The 26649-nt window shown below is 40.7% G+C and overlaps 2 protein-coding genes across 5 annotated transcripts in view; one reads left to right on the forward strand and one right to left on the reverse strand.

Moving 5' to 3' along the window:
* Positions 1–4704: 4704 nt before the first annotated feature.
* Positions 4705–7622, reverse strand: LOC108536805 (uncharacterized). Of its 3 annotated transcripts, none has more exons than XM_017883867.1 (3): positions 7116–7622; positions 5790–5846; positions 4705–5119 (listed from the first exon to the last, which is right to left on the reverse strand). In XM_017883867.1, the coding sequence occupies exons 1-3, from the start codon at positions 7352–7354 to the stop codon at positions 5071–5073; spliced, it is 345 nt and encodes a 114-aa protein (XP_017739356.1). In that variant the 5' UTR covers positions 7355–7622; the 3' UTR covers positions 4705–5070. The 3 variants fall into 3 exon arrangements, with proteins under 3 accessions (XP_017739356.1, XP_017739352.1, XP_017739362.1); XM_017883863.1 differs by having other exon boundaries at positions 5790–5861; XM_017883873.1 differs by lacking the exon at positions 5790–5846 and having other exon boundaries at positions 4711–5119.
* Positions 5949–26649, forward strand: part of PGM5 (phosphoglucomutase 5) — a 184801-nt gene continuing 164100 nt past the window's right edge. The window contains exons 1-2 of one of the 2 annotated variants that reach the window (XM_017883838.1): positions 5949–6114; positions 6593–6907. In XM_017883838.1, the coding sequence (XP_017739327.1) occupies positions 6647–6907 (261 nt within the window). In that variant the 5' untranslated portion in view covers positions 5949–6114; positions 6593–6646. The other variant, XM_017883828.1, reaches the window with a different exon arrangement.

Below are 26649 nucleotides of genomic sequence, written 5' to 3' on the forward strand. Positions count from 1 at the left end.
AAAAAAAAAAAAAATTCTGTGTAGGCTAAGATTGCAAATGACTGATGGAATATAATTTAAATTAAACATGGAAAATATATTTCCTCTTTAATAAAGATCTAAATTATACCCTTTTTAGGAGGCTTCAGAAATGAAATTCAACTATTAAAAAAGTATAGAGATGCCTTTAGAAAATAAACTTTTCTTTTGCTGTATTATATAACAAAGAACTTTGATGAGAATATGTCCAAAGTTTTTAATAATCAAGTACACTGATGTTTCTAGGTATTATGGAGAACACCTAGAAATTAAATCTTCATCTTTGGCAGACCAGAGGGCTATTATTTTTAGGTAAAACAATTAAAATCTGCTTTTAATAAATCACAAATTTTGCAAGTTAGCCATTAACAGTAAGTGCTTTTCAAAGATGGGCCCAATACATAAGAAGCCAGGAAAACATACCTGCATTAGTTTTGCCCGTCAACTTCTTATGCTGGCCTCAGGAGATGTATTAACAGCATTCAATATTTTAAGTAGGCTGGATGTGGTGGTTCATGCCGGTAATTCCAACACTTTAGGAGGCTGAGGTGGGAGGATGGCTTGAGGCCAGGAGTTCGAGACCAGCCTGGTCAACATAGTGAGCCCCTCGGTCTCTCTGAAAAGAAAAAAAAAAATTTGGGTATCCTGTGGCTACCTCCAAAAACAAACTCCAGAGGAACTGGATTTCTTTTTGTTTGTTTCATGTGTCGGGATAATGGCTTCTTTTGCAGTTACTTACAAAGCATTTAAGGGTCAGTAAAAATATTTTTTCATCCTTAATAACATGAATTCTCTAATTTGTATGTGATATAATGCTAGATATTGTGCCAAAACGGTTACATAGACATAATCCATGCCCATTTTCAAATATAATACTAATATAGAGAATAAGAATCATTATTATTGTAGTAATTATTATTTTAGTAATAGTAGTAATAATCGTAACAATTACATCAAACACTTATTAAACACTTATTATGTGCCAGGTACTGTGCAGACAATTTCCACATATTAGCTCTTTAAATGTGATCATGAGCCCCATGAGTTAGGTAGCATTACGTCCATTTTATAGATGCAGAAACTGAGCTTTGAAGAGGGAAAGCAGCTTGTGCAAGGCCATGCAGGCAGTCATTGATAAGGGTGGGAAGCAAGAAGTTGAAGTCTGAGATGTAAGTTCACAGACACAAGTACACATACATTTATAAGATACTCGTATGACATGTGGGGTTGCTTGAAATAGATAATTGATTTTCCCCAGCACCAGAAAGTGTTTGGACAGATTTCAAAGGGATCTAGCACTTCTTTAGAGGACTGCCCTGTGACATTTTCCGTGTGATTTTTCTGCCTCTTGTCTTATACTTTTGGCATTTCTTCTGCTTTTAGAGGCTATGAGTCAACAGCATATTTTTAGTATCTCCTGTGTGCCTAGAAGTGGCCCCTGACTCAATGGGAGTGTATAACTACCATGGGCCAAATCGATGTGCTTTCCTGTCAGCCAGGGGAGTATGGAAGAACACGCTCCCCTGATTCCAACAGAAGTTGCTGCCACTCTGATGTCTTCATTGTAAGGTCTCTAAATGAATGTTCAAGAAATTCATGTTAGAGGCACGTGTCATATGTGTAACTTGTAAACATTTGTGTACTTGTCTCTGTGTCCTTACACCTCAGGTTTCAACTCTTTGTTTCTCACCTTTACCAGTGACTACCTGTGTGCTGTGTGGCTTTGGACCAATTGCTCTCCCCCTCTAAAGCTCAGTTTCTGTATCTGTAAAACAGATATAATGCCATATATACATAGATATAGATATACATACACACATATATATACACACATATATGTGTATGTACATATACATACATATACAAACTGAAATACATAGTTATATAAATATTTCAGTTTAAGTCTCAAAAATCACTGAAGAGTATTTTTATAATGCCCTTTGGCAATTTTACCTGCTGCCTTTGCACATTCTGGTGAATTTCTAAATGGAAGTCTGACAGAGATTAATCTTTTAATGCATCATAAATAAAAAAGAAAATCACAGAATGATGTAACTGGAGAGGACTCTGGGTATCTAAAGTGTTTCATGAAAGATTAATGTCCTTAATCTGTTTGTGTTTTGGAAAAATCCTCCATGGTCAAATAAAACTTGGCAATGTTGGATTGAAGTCAAATAGGTTTTTTTTTTTTCCTGCAGAACTTCACAGTCTTTAATATGCTAATGTGTTTTGTGAATCTACAAGACAAGGAATGAAGTGTTTCAACACTTACTTTACCCAGATTCTCATTTTGGGACAGGCTGGTCAAGCTGAGTCAGCTAGTCTGTTCTCCTGATGGAGATGATGGCTGATGCCTTTTTGAGAGCAAGAGAGTCCCCAGGGGAAGCAAGGATATATCAATTGCTCCTATTTCATGCCAAGGATCCTCAGTCTCTAGAGACTCAGAGAAGGCTGAAAGGCTACCCTAGGCCATCAGGACTACCATTCATTGTGACCCAATGCTACAGAGAAACTCTGAGCTCAGTGCAAAGGAATGACCAGCCCTTGAGAATCAGGAAAATTTATTTGTTCCTGACCCAGTCCACTGAGGACATACAAGGAGTGGGGCGGGGGAGTGTCACCAGCTGTGGTTACAAGCCAGTGTGATTCTCTTTCACTAAGAAAACTGGTCCCTGTGAGTTTAGGTTGGGAAGCACCAGGTTAAAAAATGTTTAGGCCAGGAGTGGCCATTTACTGCAGCCTGGGTGACAGAGTGAGATTCTGTCTCCAAAAACAAACAAACAAACAAACAAACAAACAAACAAACAAACAACGATGTCTTCTACTGAGAACCTCTCAGAACTCTTAATACGAAAGTGTGCATTGTGAAGAATGGGAGTAGAGTGTACAGGAGTTTTAAAAGCTACTTGGTCATGAAACTCTCGCTTTGTGCAGGATTTGAGGGGCACTAATATTCTGAGGAAAATACTTTGGGAAACACTGATCTAATCCAAACTTCTCATTTTACCAGCAAACAACTGTGGGGCCCTCTCAGTTTCCTTTCTCCATCATTGTGACAAATTCATTGGAATTAATTCAATTAAAACTGGGATCAGTTTTGAAGAGATTTATTTATCAGGTAAACCTCTTTCATACATTTCGAGGGAATTTTGAGTTTCCATAGTCAAAAACCACAGATCAGTTTAACCAACCTTTATGGAATATCACCTATGCCCAAAGACCCTTTAGCTACAGTGATGGTCTACAAAAATATAAACTGTAATTCTTGCAATACAGGAGATTAGTAATAATGGTAAATACAACGATGATGACACTGTGAATAGCTAACATTTATTGAATGCCTTTCTATTAGGCACTTTACTAAGTATTTTAATCCTCCCAACAATGTATGAGGTAGGGATTATAATAATTCCCATTTTATAGTGAGGACCCTGAGGTTAGGAAATTATCCTAACTTAAACGTTAGGTATAAGCATGAATAGAAAGGTGTTATCAGCCTATAAGATATTCCTTTATGAGTGATACAAGTGCTATATAAATTCAGAGAAAAGAAAAATAGTTTTAGAAAGCCTTGATCAGTGAGTGTGAAGTACATGGTGGCCCAGTTACTGTGTGGTTGCCCATCTCTCCTCCCTCTGGGGATCAGCACCCCCTTACTTGGGAAGAATTGTTTTCCTTTTCACTGTGAGGTTCTTTCTGGCTATGCGATGGGGCATACTGCCTCAATCTAACCCTGTTCCTGTCTTTGAGAACCTTGAAATTGGAACCAAGGGAAGAGGATTGCCTCTTGAATGGTAATTCTCTAAAATCTAGTCTGAGATGCTGATGCCTAGTCCCTGGGTCTGTGGAAGGAGCTGGGCTGTGAGAGCGGAGAATGCTGTTGATGTCAACAGAGAGGCAGGTGCTAGGAGCAGAGAGATGGAGGCCTGGAGGGTTTCTGGGCATCTCTGAGGCTTGGGGGTTGGATCATTGTCTTCATTGCTGGAACAAAGGACTTACCATACCTACTCTTCTGGGAATGAAACTGTCCTGCTTTGCAAAATAAAATGTCATTAGAAAGAGATCTTAAAAACCCCACACCATAGAGATGTGCACAGATCCCTAGAAGTATTCAAGTTCTGTCTGTTGGGTGCTAAACCAAGACTCTCAAGTATGTTCTGAAGAGAAACTGGTGTGTGTAGGCTGTGCACTCCCAGGGAGATAAAAAATTAGGAACTTTATGGGTTGGGCTTGGTGGCTCACACCTGTAATCCCAGCACTGTGGGAGGCCAAAGCGGGTAGATTGCTTGAGCTGAGGAGTTTGAGACCAGCCTAGGCAACATGGTGAAACCCCATGTCTACAAAAACTACAAAAATTAGCTGGGCGTGGTGGGATATACCTGTAGGCAGGAAGATCACTTGAGTCCAATAGGGAGAAGGTGCAGTGAGCCATGATTGTGCCACTGCACTCCAGCTGGGTGACAGGAACTTTATGGGGAATGGGATGTTGGAGACTGAGTAGAGACTAGAGGAAAAAAAAAACCCCAAAACAACCTCCCCCAACTTGCCATACCATTCTTTAAAAAAAAAGTTAATTGACAAATTAAAATTGTATGTATTTATGGGGGTGTAATGTGATGTTATGATATATGTATACATTGTAGAATAATTAAATCCAGAGAATTAATATAGTCACCTCAAAACCTATTTTTCTGTGGTGACAACATTTGAAATTTACTGTCTTAGCAATTTTGAAATATATAATGCTTCACTGTTAACTACAGTAACCATGCTGTGCTGTAGATCTTAACAAAATGTTCTTCCTGTCTCAACTAAAACATTGTACTCTTTGACAACATTTCTCCATTCCTCTCACCCCCTCCAAAAACACCCATTCTTTATGTTGAAGAGAATGGCTAAAAGTCCCAGCCAGTTTCAACTGACAGCTTCAGTGTTTTCCCCATCACATTTCAATGTTATTAATAAAAAGGGGAGGGGCGATATATAATTCGGACAGGCTGAAAGTACCATTGTAACCACTTTCTTGACTTCACAGAAAAAGTCCTCTTGTTTTCATCTGTAAAATGGGAACTGCATGAATACCATTCTTCTTTTCTTCAGCCTGCAAAGAAAAAACAGATGCAAAGCCTTTTATCAATTGCAAAACGGTATACAATGTGTGTTATTATTCACAGTTGTCTTACTGTGACCAAACACTTTATAACCCTGTGGCGAGTCATCCTCACTCTCAGAAAGTGAACAATCTTTGGGGAAGGAGAAGCTGCAGGATATTTCAGGATGGTAGCCTTGGTGGGTCCAAAAATTCTTTGAGAGAAATGGGAGATAGAACTTTCTTCCTGCTTTGGGTTTTATCCTGTTAGTCTTGTCTCTCTTCACTCCTATTTTCTATGGAGAATTTCCTGGTTTTGGAGTTTTGGTGAGTTTTATGGAGAGGAGGCAGAAAATCTTTAGCTCCAGCAGAATGAAAGGATACACGCAAAGGAACCTAGCACAGTACCTGGTACCCAGTTCTCTTTTAACTTGGTTTTATTCGTTCACTCCTGGTAGGACATTAATAAGGGTTTTGGCCCCTCCTATTGAAAATGATTAATTCAGTTAAGAGTCCAGACAGTGTGGACAAATACAGGGTAGGACAGCAGGAGCTGGGTAGGGAGGGTGAGAAGGGCGGGAAGAATAGGGAAATACGTGTCGTCTGTGTTGCTGCTGCTGTTGCAACCACCACAACAAACAAACAAGTGAGGAAAAAAAAAAAAGAAAAGAATTGTCCATACCGGAAAGTGTGCTGTTTTGGAAGACGCTGGGGAAAGTGTGGATGGCTCCAGTGGGTCCTGTTGGATTGAAGTCTGACAGTGGTGATTCCCTTCAACAAATGGTCGTGGTGGGAGGGTACACACACACGCGCACACACACACACACACACACACACACACACACACACACACACGCAGCGCCCAGCCTCCGATTTCAGCACTGGCAGGAGATAACCATTCTCAGCTCGCCTTTCCAGGGTTATTTTTGGCTGGGGCTGTTCGCTGATGGCAAAAGGTTTCAGCCCCCTCCCAACTCCCTCCCTGTCCTGGTTCTGAAGAGAAACTGGTGCGTATAGGCTGCGCACTCCCAGGGAGACCTGGAGAGGGGCCGGGCGCGCGAGCGGAACCCGGACTCTGCCCAAAGTCTCGCCTTCCCGCCGGCTGTTTTCTGGCGGAGGGTGTGCCCCGGAGGGCGGCGATAGCGGGGGAAGGCTGGGGCCAGGCGCGGGTGGAGGCGTCACCGGGGTCGGGCTAGCAGGCGCTGGAATCGGGCTTTTGGGACACCCGAAAGTGAGTCCAACTTGGGAAGAAACTGAGGGCACCTCGGGCGGTCTGGCAGCAGAGAAGGTGGGCGGGAGAAAACTTTATAGGAAGGCAGAAGCAAACTCTGCCAAGGGAGTCAGTGAGCGGCCTTGGGGAGAGGAGGGGCAGGAGGTCCCCCGGCGGGCGGGTGCAGGGCGCAGGGCGCCGACCTGCTGGGGAGGGGGCCTGGGCGCGAGGCGGAGTCCCGGCGCGCAGCCAGGCTGGTGGGGGCCCCCCGGCAGGCTGCAGATTCCCTCGGGCTCAGGGAGCCGCAGGAAGACCGGCCAGGAGGCGCCATGGAGGGGAGTCCCATCCCGGTGCTGACGGTGCCCACCGCGCCCTACGAGGACCAGCGGCCGGCCGGCGGCGGGGGTCTGCGGCGACCCACCGGCCTCTTCGAGGGCCAGCGCAACTACCTGCCCAACTTCATCCAGAGCGTGCTGTCGTCCATCGACCTGCGCGACCGCCAGGGCTGCACCATGGTGGTGGGCAGCGACGGCAGGTACTTTAGCAGGACGGCCATCGAGATCGTGGTGCAGATGGCCGCGGCCAACGGGGTGAGTGACCGGATGCCCCTCGCTTCCCGCCGCGCGGCCGCCGTGCGCTCTCCTAGCCCATGTCCCCCGACTGCCTCCGGGCCCAGTTGGGAGGCCCCCGCCCGGCTCCGCTACCTCACTCCGGCTTCCTCAACCTCCAGCGCCCCACCCCCGCGGCACTCGCAGCCTCCCTGGCGCATCCCAGGCACCGGGTTCTATTAGTACTCACCGCCCCCAAAAACCTTGAGGGGTCTTCGTCATTCCTGGAGCCACTTCGGGCGCCCCGAACTCTTCTCCGACTCTGGCCACATCCTGCACCTGCTCATTTTTCTTTCGGACATTGTCTTGCCCGGCCCTGTCGTTTCCAAGGCAATTCCGGGTTTTCCATATTGTTCCCAACACGTTCACTGCCCACCGTCCCCACACAATCTTCTTTCGCAGGCTCCCAACAAAGTCCCCCTGGCCCATGCCCTTTTTGCAATAATCTCCCAATCCCCTAAGTCTTAGCTCTGCTTATTTAACAGTAGTGGTGTCTCAGAACACACACACACACACACACACACACACACACACGATCCCTGACATATTTGGCAAGAGTGAGCCCTGAAGGTTTTTAATATTTTGCTTATTTAACCCGGTGGAATTATTGAATGATTTATTTAATTAGGGTAGGGATGGAGTGGATCAATTTGTTTGATGTTAAACAGCCTGAGTTCGCAGTTCCCAGGAGGCATATCTCTAAATGGTCTGAAATGAGATTTGCAGTGGTTTTAATGCAATTCCCAACTTCTCTCCAAATGCCTTTTGGCATTTGACAACATTTCATGCCTCTTCCTCTTTCGGTTTGCATCCTTGTTTCCTCTCCCTTCTCCCACGACCTCAGTAGTCTTCTTTTGCAATCCAGATTCTCAGACTTCGGATTTTTCTCCCACTGCCCCTTTCCTCACTGTCCTGTAACTAGAAGCACCTTTTGGTATAGCCCCATATCCCAGTTTCCTCTTTCCCAAGTCCGGCAGCATCTCAAGGACCTCTACAAGAGGGATACCTAATTTCAGGGGTCTCTGAATTATCTGTGGAAAACATTGTCTAAAAAAGTAATTTCATCCTTATTCATGCAACCAGACCCACACTCATAGAATTTTTCTTTAATGGAAAGTCTCTTGCAGATGTATAAATGACTGTTAACATATTTAAAAGCAAAACTGAACAATTCCCTGGCATTTGAATTTTCTCCTTCCTTCCAACCCTCTCCTTTTCATTTTCTCATTTATTATTAAAAACATTTTTAAAGGATCTTCATGCTTCATATTTATCTACTATAATTCCTCCTCCTCAGTGTCACAGGGATGGGGAAAGATTTTTTAAAAAACATAATAAAAAACAATTGGGAGAAAGAGGGCCAGTGGTGTTGGGGTGGGTGGTGGATTTGACTCCAGCAGACAATGATGCTGGAGATACGGGGTTTGTATTTCTCTCTGGCTGCTCACTTGGGATTGATGAAGGTTGGCTAGAATCAGGGAGTTGAAGAGAGGTTGACAAATGGTTTTTCACTCTTTTCTGACAAGGCTCTTCCCATGGAGTGATGGAGAATAATGAGCCTTGGGAGAGCTATGGGAGCTCTCATACTCCTTCCCCAGCCAATTTTTTTAGGGAGTGAGAGAAACATGGCCTGTCCAATACTTGTGTGTCAGGATATTTTTGAAGCTACAGTTGTTGATCTGCATGGGAAAATTTATGTCTTATTTCTTGGCCCACTTTACCATAAGGACTCCTCAGTTTCTTACTTCAATGGGTCTTCTATGACAAACACACTTTATTAACTCTAAGAGTGAAATTTATTTTAGCAGATAATTAGCATAGATCAATTATGCTTAAAATAGAGTCACATTTAACCTACTAGCTGTTATAAAGGACAGATGACAAATTAAAATCCACATAGAAGCATCAAGTCTTAAATAATCTGAAAGTACTACTTCTAAGAGGGGTGGGCATGGGTGAAGGGAATGGTGGACATATTTCAGAATTTCAAACAGCCAATTTTAACCAATCTTTTCCTCATTTTCTTCTCCTTCTTGGGGTCTTATGCTAAAGTGAAATGAATAGCCATAAGGCTGGCTTCAGGAGAAAGACGGTCTAAAATAACTGGATAATTGTAAACAAAATTGGTCTTGAATGATTGAAAATTGATAAGAATGTGCTTGTCTCCTGATTTGGCACATTGAGTTAGACTCAGGAGTACTGAACTTGTATTCCAAATGCTTTGATCTTTTTAATATCCTATTGGATAGTCATAAATAGGCTAGAAAAATAGAAAACTAGAATTTATTTTCTTTGAACTGACAAATCTGACCAGTGGGCTGCATTCTTTGTGTCTGAAAATCTTGGTTTTGATTGAAAAGTTAATTTTACAAAGCAATTTTTTAAATTAAATTTCATTTTGTTTTTTTGAGACAGGGTCTCGTTTTGTTGCCCAGGTTGGAGTGCAATGGCACAGTTGGCTCACTGTAGCCTTGACCTCCCCAGGTTCAGGTGATCTTCCCACCTCAGCCTCCTGAGTAGCTGGGGCTATAGGTGCACGCTACCACGCACAGCTGATTTTTGTGTTTTTACTAGTGATAGGGTTTCTCTATGTTGCCCAGTCTAGTCTCAAACTCCTGATCTCAAGAGATCTGCCTGCCTTGTCCTCCTAAAGTGTCATGAACCACTGTGCCCAGCCTACAAAGCAATGTTCTATGAAAAACTATAGTTACTCTTTGATTATGTAATTGCTGGAGGAGAAGAAAAACATGGAATTTCTAAAATAATGAACTATATTACTTACATTTTAATATCTCATAAAGTTTGAAATAGACATTTCAAACAAACATGTATAAAATTTTACAAATTAAAATATACAATTAAAACATTATAAAATTTTATTATAAAATTGTAGAGTCAAAAAAACATAAATATAAACATTTTTTAAAAAATTTATTTTGGATTCCCAAGAGTGATGGAGAATAATGAGCCTTTGGAGAGCTATGGCAGCTCTCAGTACTCCTTTTCCTGGGCCAACTTTTTAGAAAGTGGGAGGAATAGACCCTGTTCAATGTTTATGTGGCTTTAGGATATTTTTGAAGCTATAGTTGTTGATTTGCTTCAAACTTTAAAAATTTTATTATAAAATTATGGGATGTAAAAAAATTTATAAAACTGAGATTTTCAAACTTTCAGAAAAGCAGAGATGAGATTAATGGCACTCATAGACAAACATAGAACACAGATTGTAAACATTTTGCTATATTTGTGTCATGATTATTTTTTGCTTGTCTTTGAAAATATATGAAAGAAAATGACATTTTGCCCCTAAATCTTTAGTACAGATTTCTAAAAACTAAGAAGATTTTCCTGTATAGTTACAATATCATCTTTTCAAACAAAATAAAAAATCTTTTTTTATATCATTTGTTACCCAGCCCACATTCAGATTTCCTCAGTTATTATGAATTGTCCTTTTAGTTTTTGAGACAAAGTCTTGCTCTTTCACACTGTCTGAAGTGCAGTGACACAATCATAGCTCATTGCAGCCTCAGACTCCTGGGTTCAAGCAATCCTCCTGCCTCAGCCTCCTGACTAGCTAGGACTATAGGTGCACACCACCACGCCCGGCTAATTTATTGTTCTTGTAGAGATGGAGGTCTCACTACGTTGCCCAGGCTGGTCTCGAACTTCTGGCCTCAAGTGATCCTTCCAGCTTGGTCTCCCTGAAATATCTTTTGTGGCTGGTTTGTTCAAATTAGTTTCTTCTAATCAAGGGACACACATTGCATTTGATTATTTAGCTCAATACTTTTTTAACTTAGAAAGTACCCTCACTCTTTGTTTATATATTTATTTAATGAAATTGACTTGTTGAAAACTAGTCAGTTGTCCTGTAGAATATTTCCCCTTCTGGAATTTTCTGGTTGCTTTTTATGGTGTCATTTAACTTTTCACTCTGTTTTCTGTTTTTCTGGTTAACTGGAAGTTAGTTCTAAAGGCTTTTAGGCCTGCTATAACAAAATACCAAAAACTGGATGACTTATAAACAACAGAAATTTATTTCTCACAGTTCTAGAGATTAGCAAGTTCAAGATCAAGGCATCTGCAGTTTTGATATCTGGATAGGACCAACTTTCTGGTTCATAGATTAGCCTTCCTGCTCGGCTCTCACATAGTGGGAGAGACTAACTAGCTTTCTGGGGCCTCTTTTATAAGGGCACTAATTCCAATCATGAGGGCTCTGTCCTTACGACCTAATGACCCCGTAAAGGCCCCACCTTCTAATACCAGCACCTTTGGGGTTAGGATTTCAACATATTAATTTTGGGAAGACATACATATTCAACCCATTGCAAGGTTCAGTTAGATTCAGGTTCAACTTCTTTTTTTAAAGAATATTTCATAGGCAATAATGTGTATTCATATCCCATCATTAGTGATGCTGAGATGATCGCAAGGTTAGGGTGGTCACTGCCTATCTCCTCCATTATATTCCCCCTTGGGTCAAGTCAGTAGTCTGTGACATGAACTTTGTACTATGTATATTCAGTTATATTCTGTATCACTATCTACTTGATTGTTTTAGCATTTATTAATGATCCTTGCTTGAGATGAGTAATTCATTAGGGGTTTCAAAATGGTGAATTTCTAATTCTCTAATTCTATCTACATGTTTTAGCTGGCATTTTTCTATAAGCAGATCATTTTCTTCACAACTGGGTTATTTGGCTACCCTGAAACATAGTTCCTTCTGGAAAGGCAGAACATATGTTTATTTCTGTCTTTTCAAAATTACTGGTGTTTGGAGTGAATATTTGGTGAGTTACCCACCTTCACAAGTAACAAATGAATTTTGTTTTGTCTCACTTTTGCTTTTTAAAATAGCACTGTGGATGCTTGGATTTTATATTTAATTTCAATGGATTAGGGAATAAATGAGAAGATAGTTTTATCTGTTTCTACAGTTTTATGTGGCTATGTGAACTTACATTTAAAATTTCCAGAAATATTTTAATTCCCCTTTAAAATATAAACTATGTCATACTATAGAGCAAAAGAAAACTGATCATGTAAAGAGTAAATAGTATAGTTTAAATGAATTGTGGTTAAGCTTAGTTGGTAACTAATTAGTTTTTTATTTTCTTTCTATTTTTATCTGCTTCAGAGCCTCTTCCGCGGTTTAGATCTTCTATGTATCAAATTATTCTAATCTCTTAAAAAGTTTAAGAGCTAAAATACAACACAATGACTACAGGAATGCCTTTGTCCTTTTCTGGGTGGGTACACCTAAGGCAACTTCTTTTCCTCTTCTTTGTTCTCTTCTTTCTTATTCTTAAATCACCTTCAATATTGGACAGATGACAGCACTGTGCCTGCCTCAAGATGCTTCTGACATTTTCTTTTCTTTCTTTCTTTTTTTTGAGATGGAGTCTTGCTCTGTCACCCAGGCTGGAGTGCAGTGGCACGATCTTGGCTCACTGCAACCTCCACCTCCCGGGTTCCAGCGATTCTCTCACCTCAGCCTCCTGAGTAGCTGGGGTTACAGGCGTGCCCCATCACACCCAGCTAATTTTTTGTATTTTTCCTAGAGATGGGGTTTCACCACGTTGGCCAGGCTGGTCTTGAACTCCTGACCTCAAGGGATCTACCTGCCTCGGCCTCCCAAAATTCTGGGATTACAGTTGTGAGCCACTGAGCCCAGTTGTTTCTGACCTTGTCTACAAGTCTTCTTTCTCTGGAGATGACATTTTGTAATACCACTGTTCAATAGATGTTTCTCTGATGATGAAACTGTTCTATACTCTGCATTGTCCCGGCCACTAGCCATATGTGACTACTGAACACTTGAAATGTGGCTAGAGCAACTGAAGAACTGAATTTTGCATTTTACTTAATTAATTAAAATAGAAATGCAAATAACCATAAGCGGTTAGTAGCTACCATACTAGACAGCAATGATCAAGAATTTAGCATTTAAAATAGATTCTGTTTTGTTTTCAAAAATGGAGGCTGACTGTTACAACCCAAAAGAACAATAGGTTAAATTAACATAAATCACCAACACTACATACACATTTGGGAAATCCAAACCAGATTTTTTTCTTGTGATAACCACACCGTCTTTTGACTTTAGCCTTGGAGGTAATGGAGTATGGCAGAAGAAACCCTGTATCAGCAGATGGAAGACTCACCTTCTTTTCCTAGCTCTGCCATATATTGACCAAAAGAGTCAAAGTCCATTCAGATGGTTGAAGGGCCTTGGAATTTTGTTTTTGGTTTACACATACTAGTTGGAGGGCAGATGCGTTAGCCTCTTGAAATACCCAGAAACCACTTAGGTATGACAGCATCATTTAATTATCCTGGGAATCAGATGAAGCACTGCATATGAAAGCATTTTGTAACATTGATAGCACTGGGAAATGTAAAGAACTTTTACTGAAATATAAAGGCATATGGTCAACTGAATATACCTGAGATAATTATGATTTGACTGTATGTATTGAATATAACCTGTAGCGGGCCCCTTGGTAAACAACTTACAGTTTTGTTGCAAGTTTTAGCCAAGAGAAAATTTGTTGACTAGTCATGCCCTATATTGGCCACATGATGAGCAGCAATGTATTAACATGCAGTGCACCTTGCAGAATTCAAGAATGTCTCAGTGTCTTGTGAATAGGAAGTTGAAATACAGTGGTATGCAGAAGGCTGGCTCAGTTGGAGCCTTGGATTGTCCTCCGGATAGATGTTTGTGCAGGTTGTATTTGATTCCAGTTGGCCATGAGAAGCTGGTTGCTCTAAAGAATGAGAATATACTTGGTTTGGCATTTACTAGAACTATCTGGGGAACAAATCTTGGCGTGGCCCCCAAACCAAGCAACAAAGATTTGGAAGTGGAGCAAAGTGGGATGTGGTGGTGGCTCGGGGAGGGAGAGAAGGAGGAAGGGTAGAAGTAAAGGAAGGAGGAGAACCTGTGCTTCAATACCTAGGGCTTCTTTCCTGGAATAGATCTGAGAGTCTGGGATCGAGTGGCTAATATCTCATCTCTAGAAGGGAGAAAGAACTGGGTGGTGATTGCTTTGTATTTTCTACTGGACTTCACTATAGAATAGGTGAGTGGAATGGGCTACTATAGTCCAGACATTAGGGAGGACAGGTTTGTGATCCATTAGAAAACTTGAATGAGCCCTTCCATGATTCTCTCTTCCCTCTTTCTGCTTCCCTTTCTGAATCCCCATCCCCAAATTGTGGAATTAGCAAATCTATTATGTGAACAACAGCAAACTTACCAGAGCCCTTGGCTCCATCTATCTCCCTGTTTGTGTCAGTTCATTCTGGATGCTTTTAGTCTGTGGTCTTCATTCACTCTTTTTATGGGGAAGTAGAAGGAGTGGGAGAGGTTGTGAGAACAGCTGGGTCCTCCCAGTTGCTGGAGTGGTTATTTTAAGCTTTGTTTAATGTGTCCAGAGACCCAGATGGCATTTTTAACTAAGCTGCTTTATTAAATCTTGTGATAAAGCATAGTGATGTTTATTGAAAAGGCAGACACACATCAGCAACATTATGCGTGAAACTTGCTCTAAGAATTTTCTATAAAACATCTGTTCTCTTTGAGCCTTTTGCGAACTCTGGAAGTTTGCTAGTTTCTATACAGACTTGAGGATAAGAAGTTGGAACTCACTTTTGGAGAAGTCCAAGCATAGGTACTGGAGTCATTAATCCTAACTCTCTCAGTTTTAAGGCCCCGGATACCCTTCTGTTAGACAACAGTAACATGAACGAGCACTGTAATAGCATTTAAACAAGATTATTTGGAAATAATGGACAGGAAAAATTAGTATAAATTGTTCAGGGATTTTAAAATTAAAGATAAAAAGCTAGGGCTTCAATGGCCTGTGTCAGCCTATAGCCTTAAGAGTTAATTCACAAACATGCAAGGTTTGGCCAGTACGCCTCCACTACTTCTACTTACCCCAGTCAAAGGGACATTTTTAGATTCTTTCATCTGATTTGACTCTCTTAGTTACAAATAAGAGGATATCTAGAATATATATGTGACTCATTAAAATGAAAATCCACCTTCTCTGAGTCTTCAAATATCTTTCACATCTTACATTTTTAGTGACATCAACTTTTGGAGTCATGTCTGTAGTTGTATGAAAAGAAAAGTTTCAGGAACATTCAACCTCAAAAGTTCTTTTCTTAGTCTGAAGTCATGCAAGCATTTGACTTTTACTTTCTCTTTTAAGTTTGGACTAGTAGGTATTTTGTATAAATATATTTAATTGTTGCCTTTGTATTGTTTTTCTCTAGTAAACATCCTGGGTTTTAGCTACCAATATCCAGTTTTACATTTAGGGATTTCTAATGGAAAGAGAAAGGAATCTGAAATCAGAGGACAAGAATTTATTCTACTTGACAAAACACATAAAAATACTGGAAGGAGAGTTTTACAACAAATATTTAATATCTATGACATGTAAAAAGGTTTTCCAAATCAAGAAAATTCAAACAATTCAATACAAATATCATCAATAATAACACATGAACAGGTGGCCAACCTTATTAATAACCAGATAAATATAAATTAAAACAATCCATCAACTTGTAAAAAAGGATGAAATTACCCAGAGTTGGTGTAGGTGTTGGAAAATTGTCATGTTTGTATACTGTTCATAGAAGTTAAATTGATACAACTTTTTGGCCAGGCAATTGGGAAGTATATATCTAAATTAATAGAGTAGTTGTCTTAATAACCCAGGAATCTTTTAATCTAAGAATCTATATTGTAGATTTTTCTAGAACAAGTGTACAAACTTCTATGTACAAGGGTACTCACTGCAGCATTTTGCTAAGGAAAAACTCAGAAAAAAATCTATATGTTCAACAGAGAACAGGTACATAATTTATGACACAACCATACAATATACACCACTAAAATAAAGGATATAAATTTATATGTAGTATGAAAAAGATGTAAATGATAGCTGGTTAGTGAAAAACAGCAATGACTGGAATATTGTGTGTAATGTAATCCTGCTTTTCTCTATATTATGTAGGCATAGAAAATAGGATTAGAAAAACATACTCCAGTCAACAGTGGGTATCGCTTGGGTGGAGAGAGTGTAGGATGGGGAAGGAGAGTCCCTTTTCCTGTCTATTCCATATACATCTCTGGATTTAAAAGATCATATATGCATTTGCATTACCTTCAAAATTAAAACAATAATGAAGACAAAAGGAGAAGCTTTGGATTTGAATCATGATACTATTGTTTGCAACTTACATGACCGTGGAGAAGTCACCTCCTGGGGTTTATTTCCTCATCTATAAAAATGGGGAAAGTAATAATACTTGTCTACATATCTTCTAGGGTTGTTGGGAGGACTGAATGTGATGATGGGTTACAGCATTATGAATTATTTTATTTATTCATATAATACAATTATTATAAAAATATTTTGCTCTGATTAAAATAAAAGAAGGATGAGTTCATGTGTGTGATTTAGTCCCAGTAGCTTTACTAACCAGAAGGCGCCTGCTGATGTGGTGATCACAGTTGCTTTGGTGCAGCTTCCTCTTGACTTTTGGCATTTCTCCATGCTGCTAGCTCAGGCTGAGGTGGTGACTGCTGAACGTGTGATCTCCTCCCCGTCCCAGCACACATTTTTGTGCGTACTCACACTCATGCACCCACAAACACACACATGCGCACTCTATCACAGTACATGAGGTGGCAGCAGCTGCTTCAGCGTAGACTTTCACACAACATAAAGGACTTTTTTGGTGTGGTCTGTGCATTATTTCCTGTTAAGCATGAGCTGAGTCAGTGCCATGCTTTTCCATCTGAAACCTTTCTGAGGCTCAGGCTGTGTTAAGAGCAAACCCTCTCCCCTCCATGCCCAACCCATGGCCCCCTACTGAAGCCAGATCTTAATCTGCTCATTTCATGAGGATTTTCAAACCAAATGGACTGGGCCATGTGAGAGATTACTGAAAGGAACAGACCAAGCAGAGGCTAAGAGACTCCATGCTAAACTGCTGAGTCGTCTGAAAATGCACAGCTGCAGGAGCTCATGGTGCTTTAAAGTACTTTGGCAGGATGTTTGTCAGGGAGCCTGTTCCTGCAGCCCTGCTGAATGTTTGGTTAGGAGGCATAATCTTTTTTTGGACAGGATCTCCCAAATGTAAAGTGATAGATGCTAATGTGGAATATAATACAGAAGATCCAGCTTGGCTGTCATAAATAACAGTAAATTGTTTAATCTTGCTGAGTTGTAAATCTATGATTGCCAGAGGTCTTGAGTTCATTGGAACATAGTATGGGGGCAGGGGCACTTAACAAATAGGCAGTTATTATTTTCCAACCAGACAGAGACTGGTCTGATGGAATTCATCTAAAGATGCATACAAATGTATTTTAATTAATTGTGACAATAACTCAGAGAAAACACATGGCCCTAAAGAGGCTGAGGGGTTTTTTTTGTTCTACCTATAAAGGTATATGTATATTCACCTATATTCTACCTTATATATAAATAAGAGAATGAGTTTCTGTTTTGGGGATATGTATTTATGTGTATCTATATAGGTAAATAGACACATACATAATTTCTGTCTACCTATTAAGGTGCGGTGCCAGATGGAAAGTATTTTTAAGCATTTAGATAGTTTGTTCTATAGCATATGTGTGCACATAGCCTCCCCATAAAGCTTTGTCTCTTTTCTGGATATATTTAACAAGAGGCTAGAACAGAGTCCAAAATGTCAGAAATGTTTGAACATTCCACAGAAATGAAGGAGGTGTTTCCAAATGACCTATGTTTCTATGGCAATAAATATAACTTGTGCTGAGCTGGATGGATCAGGAGTAAGGAATTTAAGTGGTATAAGTATGACTATTCCAGGCAGAAATCTACCTTTTAAGAACAGCTTTGTGCAGTGAGCTCAACAACATTGATCAGGTAGCAGGCCAGTTCGGCAGTGCCAGTTAGAGACACAGATGGGGACAATCAAAGAAGATGCAGGTCAGGACAAGGATGCAGATATGTACCTGTCACTACCATGGACTTCAGCAGTTTCTTAGTGAGCAGGTTTATGATTAAAGAATAAATACATCATTTATATGTAAGCATATTACAATTAATTTGCTGTTTAGTTATTGGCAAACTACATCTAGATTTTAGTTTTAGGCTTTTTTTTTTTTTTTTTTTTTGAAACAGGCTCTTGTTCTGTCATCCAGGCTGGAGTGCAGTGGTTATCCTAGCTCACTGCAGCCTTAAATTCCTGGGCTCAATGGATCCTCCCACCTCAGCCTCCCAAGAAGCTGGGACTAGAGGTGCACACCACCATGGCTGGCTAATTTTTCTTATTTTTTGTAGAGATGAGGTCTTGCCATGTTGCCCAAGCTGCTCTTGAGCTCCTGGCTTCAAGCCATCCTCCTATCTTGTTGGGACTATAGGTGTGACTCACCATGCCTGGCCTACATCCAGTTTAATTTATACCACAGTGTGGGTTTAGTCCTCAAACATGTTTTTGTTTTACATGTAACAATTTGAGGTAAAAGAACATTTTTATATTGGTCAGTAATGGTACATTTAAATAATGGAAGACTATATCCATTAAAATCATGTTGTGGAAGAATATTCAGTGACATGGAAAGATTGACTCAAGGGCAAGCGAAACGTGTCAAGAGTCTGTTAGGTACTAGACACTAAACTGGGTCTTGGCTGTGTTACTTCCTTGCATCCTCCATCACGTGATCTTTTAGATAACAAAACCGAGATACATACGGATTTGAGATCTTGCTCAGAGTCACTCAGGCAGTAGGTGGCAAAGTCAATTCTTAAGTTCTTTCCCATTGAACACCAAAATCTCAGCTTACTTCAGAGCACTCAACTCTGCTTTCTTGACTCAGACCCAGGTAGACCCAATGGACACTTGTAGTTCTTATCCTGGGATTCAGCTGGGATGGTCATCTCATAAAATGGCAACAAGTGGGGCCCTTTCTTGTTCTAGTGAGTCAGACTCTATACCTTAAAGATTTCAGAGCACTTCCTATGTACTGAAATTGCCTAATTACCAGGAAGGACATACTTCCAATTTTCACCACCTCCATTTTGCATCCAAGGAAGATTAGATTTCTTGATCTTCTCAATGAAATCTTGAGAAATGGGTGAGCCGATTGAAGAACAGAACTTGGGTTGCACTTCTAGACGCCTGTGACTTTTCTGTATTTGTTCAGATATTAGGAATTGATTGTGAAATCCATGTTGTTTTGATGCTAATGAACTCTCATCTCTCTCTCCAGCATGTGTGTAAAGACTTCCATAGGTACAGGAAGTTGAGGATGAGCTCTCTTACTTCCATCTGGTCTCCATGTAACAAATCATATAACTGCACAATTATCCAAATGCAAATGAAGAAGTCCCTTGATGTTCGGATAACCACATTCATGCCTTGAGTTTGTTATTTCTTGAAATTGCCCTTATCTGTCTCCTGTTTACCCAGGGACAACACTACTTAAGGGCTGGCACTCCGCAACCCATGGCAGCTTGGCTTTGGGGTTTCTTCCAGTGTTTTGTTTCTGTTTTTAACCGAGAAGACAGGGAACAGGCATCTTTCTGTGTATGGCTTGCCACAGGACTTATAGATGGACATGGTGGAGGCTGTGTGGTCCTGGAGAACACTTCCTCGTGAAGCATCAAGGAAGTTTCTGTTCATTGTGTCTTCACTCTCTCCAATTCACTTGGGGAGTGATAGGGATTATAACACAGTGAGCAGAGGTACTGGAGAATGTCATGCTTAATTTTCTTTTCTTTATTTTTTCTTAAATGACATTTAAAGCTAAAAGAGAATCAGAAAAGGTAAGTCTGATTTAAGAGAGTTCACACATGAAAGCAATCCTGCTTTCACGATTGTTATGTCACAGGAAAAACTCACTGAGAGTCAAAATTATGCACCTACTCTGAGATTTTAGGTTGAGTGTTTAAATATTGCCTCGCTGCTCTCTAGGACTTTAATTTGAGCTAATTAGAAACTGACCTCATACTAAAACTAATTTAGGAAAGAAGTTGTTGATGTTCTGAAGAAAAACAGCTGTCAGAAATAAGATCATTAAAAAACCATAGTTGTATATGGCACAAAATGTAAAGGAATAGAATAACATTTTATCTTTCTTGGGACACTGGTCTAAGGCATGTGAAAGGGCATATTGATTCCCTTGGCACCTGCTATGCCCATTCTCAGGTGAAAAAGCCCAATGACATAATTTAGGTGAGGTTTAAGGCTTGATGGGAGGCATTGGTGCCATTAGAAGGACAGACATAAAGAGTTCTTAAGCAATGGTATCATGGGAAATAATTGCACATTCCTTTCTACTATGTCTTCATTTCCTCAAGCATTTTAGAAGTCATGGCTGGGTAGGAACAAATTCATCCTGAGTCTGTCTGTGTGTTTGGGAATGCATATGCCTCGCAGATGTGTCTGCAGGGTCTGTGTGATAATGTCCATATATGTGATAGATGTGGATCCTGGGATGTGTATCTGTGTGCCTCATATGTGCATGTGTGTGAGTGACAGTGGACTAGGGTCCACTTTGCCCCCTTTTCCATGTGGAGTTGAAGGAAATGCCCCTTAGTGGCAGTAACATCTACCTGAGTGTGTGTACCTTCTGGAGAACTGGGTGAAGTTGCCCTTCTTCCAGCCAAAGCCAGACCCTATGGTGTGGGACATTCAGTGGGGAGCAGCAGAATGCCATGGGTTGGTCCTCCCTGGGCTGTGGTCTGGATTTCACTGGGGAATGAAAGTCAGATATTGCTTGCTTCAATGCTGTAAACAAAACTAAGGCTAATTATGTAAGTAAACCATTTTTTCCTTGAAAGGTAGCGGTCTGCTGCATTGACAGAGAATAGTATTTCTAGAACTTTTTCAGAGAGTCAAATGGTAGTTTAAGGGATAATCTGCTACCTAAAGATGATTTTTTTTTTTTTTTTTTGAGGCGGAATCTCGCTCTGTCACCCAGGCTGGAGTGCTGTGGCTGTTTCTCAGCTCACTGCAAGCTCTGCCTCCCGGGTTCGCGCCATTCTCCTGCCTCAGCCTCCCGAGTAGCTGGAACTACAGGCGCCCACCACCTCGCCCGGCTAGCTTTTATTTATTTATTTTTTTAGTAGAGACGGGGTTTCACCATGTTAGCCAGGATGGTCTCGATCTCCTGACCTCGTGATCTGCCCGTCTCGGCCTCCCAAAGTGCTGGGATTACAGGCTTGAGCCACCGCGCCCGGCCAAGATGAATTTTAAATGTTGGAGGGAGTTGTGGGATTTGGGGAAGACAATAGAATAATTTCTGTCATAGTTAATTTAACAAAGAATTTTTGTTTGTAGAATCTGATCTTCGGTGGATTTTAACAATCCTCTTCTTTCTTGGCTTTTCAGGTAAAGACATAGAGCCTCAGAGAAGTTAAATGATCCTATGAGAGCCTCAGAGAAGTTAAATGATCCTATGTCAGGGGTAGAGTCAAGACGCATACCTATGCCTTTTAACTTCAAGTTGAGTGCTTTTTCTTTATACGAAAGGGCTTCCAAAAGTTATCTTTCTTTTTATCAATGATTAGATCTTGAAAGCCATACCTTTTCTGATGACATTTATCCTGGGATAATTGGCAGAGAGAGGTGAACAGAAGAGAAGACATAGACACACAGAGAAGAAGGTGACATGAAAACAGAGGCAGAGATTGGAGTAATGTGAACACAAGCTCAGAAATATGTGGAGCCATCAGAAACTGGAAGAGGCAAGGAAGGATCCTCCCCTAGAGCCTTTTGATGAGGCAGGCCCCTGCTGACACCTTGATTTTGAATTCTGGCCTCCAGAAATATAAGGGAATAAATTTTAATTGCCTTTAGCCACTAAGTTTATGGCAATTCGTTATAGTAGCCTTGTGAAGCTAATACAAACTTTGTATTAGGTTGCAAATTTTGCATTCATTTCCTAGGACTTCCATAACAAATTACCACATATTTGGTGGTTTAAAACCACAGAAATTTATTCTCTCACAGTTCTGGAGGCCAGAAGTCAAAATTAAGCTATTGGCATAGCCACACTCTGTAGATGCTCTAGGGGGAATCTGTTCCCTGCCTCTTCCAGCTTCTGGCGGCAGAACACATTCCTTGGCTTCCTGGGTTTGTGGCTGCATCACTCCAATCTTTGCATCGGTCTTCATATCTCCTCTTCTTTGTGTCTATTCTACTAAGTACAAAGTGCTGCACCTTCCGTGATGGAAGTGGCCCAAATTAACCAATCTGCTACGAGGTAGCTGGCTGATCACTTGGGGAATGGTACCATAAGAAGACTCAGTGTTGGTCCCTGCTGCTGGTAGAGTAGGCACTCTGCAGTGGCCATAGCCAGGTCAGCCTTGGTGAGTGAAAGTCCATGTTGTTGAGCCCGTGCATAGCCTTCATGCCTGCCATGACGGCCATGGTATTAAACCATTCTTGCATTGCTATAAAGAAATACCTGAGGCTGGGTAATTTATAAAGAAAAGAAGTTTAGTTAGTTCATGGTTCTGAAGGCTGTACAAGCCTGGTGCCAGCATCTGCTTGACTTCTAATGAGGCCTAAGGAGCTTTTATTCAAGGTGGATGACAAAGTAGGAGCAGGCATATCACACAGCAGGAGTGGGAGCAAGAGAACAAAAGAGAAGGTCCACATACTTTTAAACAAGCAGATCTCATGTGAACTCAGAGTGAGAATACACTTATCACCAAGGGCATGGTGATAAACCATTCATGAGGGATTTGCCCCCATGATCCAAACACCACCCACTGGGCCCTACCTCCAACACTGGGGATTACATTTCAATATGAGATTTGGAGGAGACAAACATCTAAACCATATCAGCCACTTTGCTCATGAGCCCATTGGACAATGACAGGAATGGCTGGGGGAAAGACACTCATTGACATCCACAGAACTGGTCATCCTATTATTAAAATCCTCCTCTGCCTAGGTCACCATTTGGTGAGTGTCCATATGGGATACAAATATCTTCACAATTTTCCATGTCTTACCTTAGAAGCCCCATCACCCACTCTCTCACATCTCCTCCAGTACTTAGCCCTCAGATGATAGGACAACATCCAGCAATACCTCTTCTCTCTGGTATTGATGGGTTAATGAGTAGATCTCACATAGGTAAAATTTCCATATATCTAGAATTTAATCTTCTGTTAATTCTCCAATTATAACTAAAATATTTCAGGTTGAAACTTGATTCAAGTGTAGTTACTCACTTTAACCTTCTTAAACAGAATGCATATTGCCTTTTCAAAATAACTGAAAGTTAATAAAATAAAATTTATAATCTCTCCTACTTAACAAACTTTACGTGTTTAGTTCTGCATTTTTCTAAGTTCTTGCCCCAAAATGGACATAATTTTATACTGTAATAGCATAAAATAATTTTGCATTTGACATTTTTGATTTAGCATTAAACTATTGCTTGTGTTTCTTTCGCTACTGCTTAAGAAAATGTGGGTAGTTGTAATAAATAAACCTGAAACGTAGGCAATTTTTATTGCCTTAAAAACAATAGAATGTTATTTCTCACTCACACAATAGTCCAATGAGGATGTCCCTGGTGGGCAAAGACTCTTGTCTACCAAATGGGAACCCAGGTTCCTTCCTTCTTGTGACTCTGGCATTGCCTAGAGCCACATGATTACCTGTACTGAATCTGTAGGAAGAGAAATAAGCAGTGTAGAGATGATATATCTGTTTTCTAATATCCTCAGCCTAGAAGAAACACACATTACTTCCGTTCTCATTCTCATACTAGTTTATCACCCATTGTCCAAATGCACCATGTGGCCACACCTAGATGCAAGGGTGGGTTAGAAAATGTAGCCCTTGGCTGGGCAGCTGTTCCTCAGCATTGACTCTGCGCTATGGAAGCGCATCCTAAGTTTTTGTGGACTGCTATCCCAGTCTGTCACCACTATACAATCTTCATAATTTTCCCTTTAAATGGCTGAGAGAAAATTTTGAACCAAAGTTACAATATTTTTCAGATTCTTGATTCTCCAGACTTATTACTTGAGGGCAGTGGCTAAATTATATTCAGTTCTATATCAAAAGGTTCTTCCATATTACCTGTTTCCTGGTAGATACTCAATAAAATGAGTTGAATGACTACATAAATTTTAGCAAGACCATATGGAAAATAATTTATCATGACTTTGGATAATAATGTGGGTGTAATTATTGTCCTTTCTCTTTCCTGACTTGATTAATAGCACCACTATCCATTAAGTTATTAAAGGTAGAAAGCTGAGATTATTCTTGACTCCTTTTCTCACTGCTCCTATATTAGTTAGTTATTGCAGTGTAAGAAATTACCATGAAACTTAGTGGCTTAGTTGGGGCTTGATGGAGTCTGGAGGATCCACTGCAAGATGGCTCAGTCACTTGGCTGGCAAGGTGGTACTGGCTGTTAGCCTCCCATCTGATCTTCCTCCTTCCGCTCCTGCCTCTTCAAGGTATTTTTCCCAGAGCAAACATTAATCATTCATTTTTTCCCATTGATTCAACAGATATTTATTGTATACTTACCATATGCCAGGTTTGTTCTAGGTTCTTGGGATATAGCAGTGGAAAAAAAAAAAAAGTCCTTGGGTCTTATATACAGTGGGGAAATAAACATATAATGTAGAAAATTAGATGGTAATATGTGTGAGCACATATGTTTATTATCTCTCATCATTTCTATGAGACAGGAGATGGGTATTCTGGCTTGGAGACTCACATGAAGCGACAGTTACATGTTGGTATGGGTTTGGTGGTATGAAGGCTTGGCGGGGGCTGGAGGATCCACTGTGAGATGGCTCAGTCCCTTGGCTGCAAGGTGGTGCTGGCTGTTGTTGGCCAGCCTTGCTTCATCTTCACAGGGCTTCTTGAGCGTCTTCATGACATGGCGGCTGGCCTTTCCCAAAAAGAGCAGTCCAAGAGAGCAGGGCAGAAGTGTCCATGCCATTTATGGCCTCACCACGGAAGTCACACACAATTACTTCTGCAATATATACTGATTACCCAGATCTGCACCATTCAGTGTGGGAGGGGACCACACAAAGGCACAAATGCCAAAAGGCAAGGACCACTGGGGCCATTTTGGAGGCTGTTTACCACAGCCCCTCTCTTTCATATTTCAGTCCACCTCATATTCTGTTCATCCTCCTTCCAAAAATATATCTCAAACCAAATGACTAATTTTCATTTCTGTGGGCTCTAGCCTAGTCCAAGACTCTGTCAACACTCGACTTGAAGAGTCTCCCATCTGATCTTCCTCTTTCTGCTCTTGCCCCTCTTCAAGGCATTTCTCCCAGCGAAGCCATTCATCATTCATTCATTATTCTCCATTCATTAATTCAACAAATATTTATTGTACACTTACCACATGCCAGATTTGTTTTATGTTCTTGGGATATAGCAGTGAAAAAAAAAGTCCTTGGGCCTTACATACAGTGAGAAAATAAATAATATGGAAAATATTAGATGGCAATATGTGTGATCCAGAAAATTTATAGCAGGGTGAAGGAACTAGGAAACAATAGAAAAGTTAGGGACTTTATAATACTATAAAGCTATAGTATTATATAGGGCTGTCAAGGGTGTTGTCTCTGATTAGCTTACATTGAAACAGAAACTCAAAGGATGTGAGAGGGCAGATATGTTAATATCTGGGCAAGTATTCTTAGCAGAGGAAAAAGAAAATGCAAGGGCCCTGAGGCGGGATCATGTTTGGTGTGTTTGAGGAGTAGCTCTTCTGTTCCATTGTGGCTGGAACAGAAGAGTGAGGGCGGGAGGGCAGTGGAGAATGGTAGGTGATGGAGGTCAGATTATGTAGGGCCTTGTAGACTATAATGAAGACTTTGGCTTTGTTTTGAGTTGGTGGGGGACAAGGAAAGCTATTGGAATGTTTTAGTGACTTGATGTGACTTACTTTTTAATAGGACCATTTGGGCTGCTCAGCCCATGATGTTTAAAAATGCAGTCAGGTCACTTCCACTGTTTAAAACCTTTCAATGAATTCCAGTTGTACTTAGAATAAAATCTAAGCTCCCTTAGCTATTATTATTATGTTATTATTAAAATTGACATCCTTTATTCTCTATTACAGCAGTCTAATTTCTTTCTAATATGTGCCCCACTAGTAACTATCACTATTATTGCCTATTTGTTTATAATCTGTCTCCTCTACTTGAAAATATGTAGCCTGGGGATCTTGTGGATTTCCATACTAAATCATCCCAAGGCCGCTTTTTTTTGGGGGGGGGGGGGGGGGGTGGTGGGGGGGGGGGTGTAGATTTGTTAATCTCTTCTGTATCTTTTTTTCCCCTGATCTCGCTGATTGTTATATTTGGTCGGCGACTGACCTCTAGCAATGATGGTGCCAGGGCAACTTTGCTGTTGGACTGTGTGTTGAAGTTTGTTTTGGCTTGTGGGTTATATCAGTACTTATCAAATGAATTATCTGGAAAGAGAGGAGAGGATCTTATTAAAATACAGGTTCTTATTCAGTAGGCCTCGGGTGGGCCTTGAGGTTTGGCATTCTCTCTCTCTCTCTCTCTCTGTTTCTTTCTCTTTCTTTCTCTCTCTTTCTCCTCTTTTTCTTTCTCTTTCTTTTTCTTTCTCTTTCTTTCTCCTTCCTTCCTTCCTCTTTCTTTTCCTTCCTTCCTTCCTCTCTCTCTTTC

Source organism: Rhinopithecus bieti, unplaced genomic scaffold (genome assembly GCF_001698545.2).
Source record: "Rhinopithecus bieti isolate Rb0 unplaced genomic scaffold, ASM169854v2 scaffold_641, whole genome shotgun sequence".
In the NCBI taxonomy this organism is placed as follows: domain Eukaryota; kingdom Metazoa; phylum Chordata; class Mammalia; order Primates; family Cercopithecidae; genus Rhinopithecus; species Rhinopithecus bieti.

What these genes read in the sequence shown, in the direction of transcription:
- LOC108536805 (XM_017883863.1), bottom strand. Translation starts at nt 7,354, where the DNA reads ATGGGCCAGGGGGACTTTGTTGGGAGCCTGCGAAAGAAGATTGTGTGG. An exon ending in CCTCAAGGTTTTTGGGGGCG is followed by an intron (nt 5,862 to 7,115) that starts GTGAGTACTAAT and finishes CACCACTGTCAG; the next exon opens with ACTTCAATCCAACAGGACCC. An exon ending in CCAAAACAGCACACTTTCCG is followed by an intron (nt 5,120 to 5,789) that starts GTATGGACAATT and finishes TTTTCTTTGCAG; the next exon opens with GCTGAAGAAAAGAAGAATGG.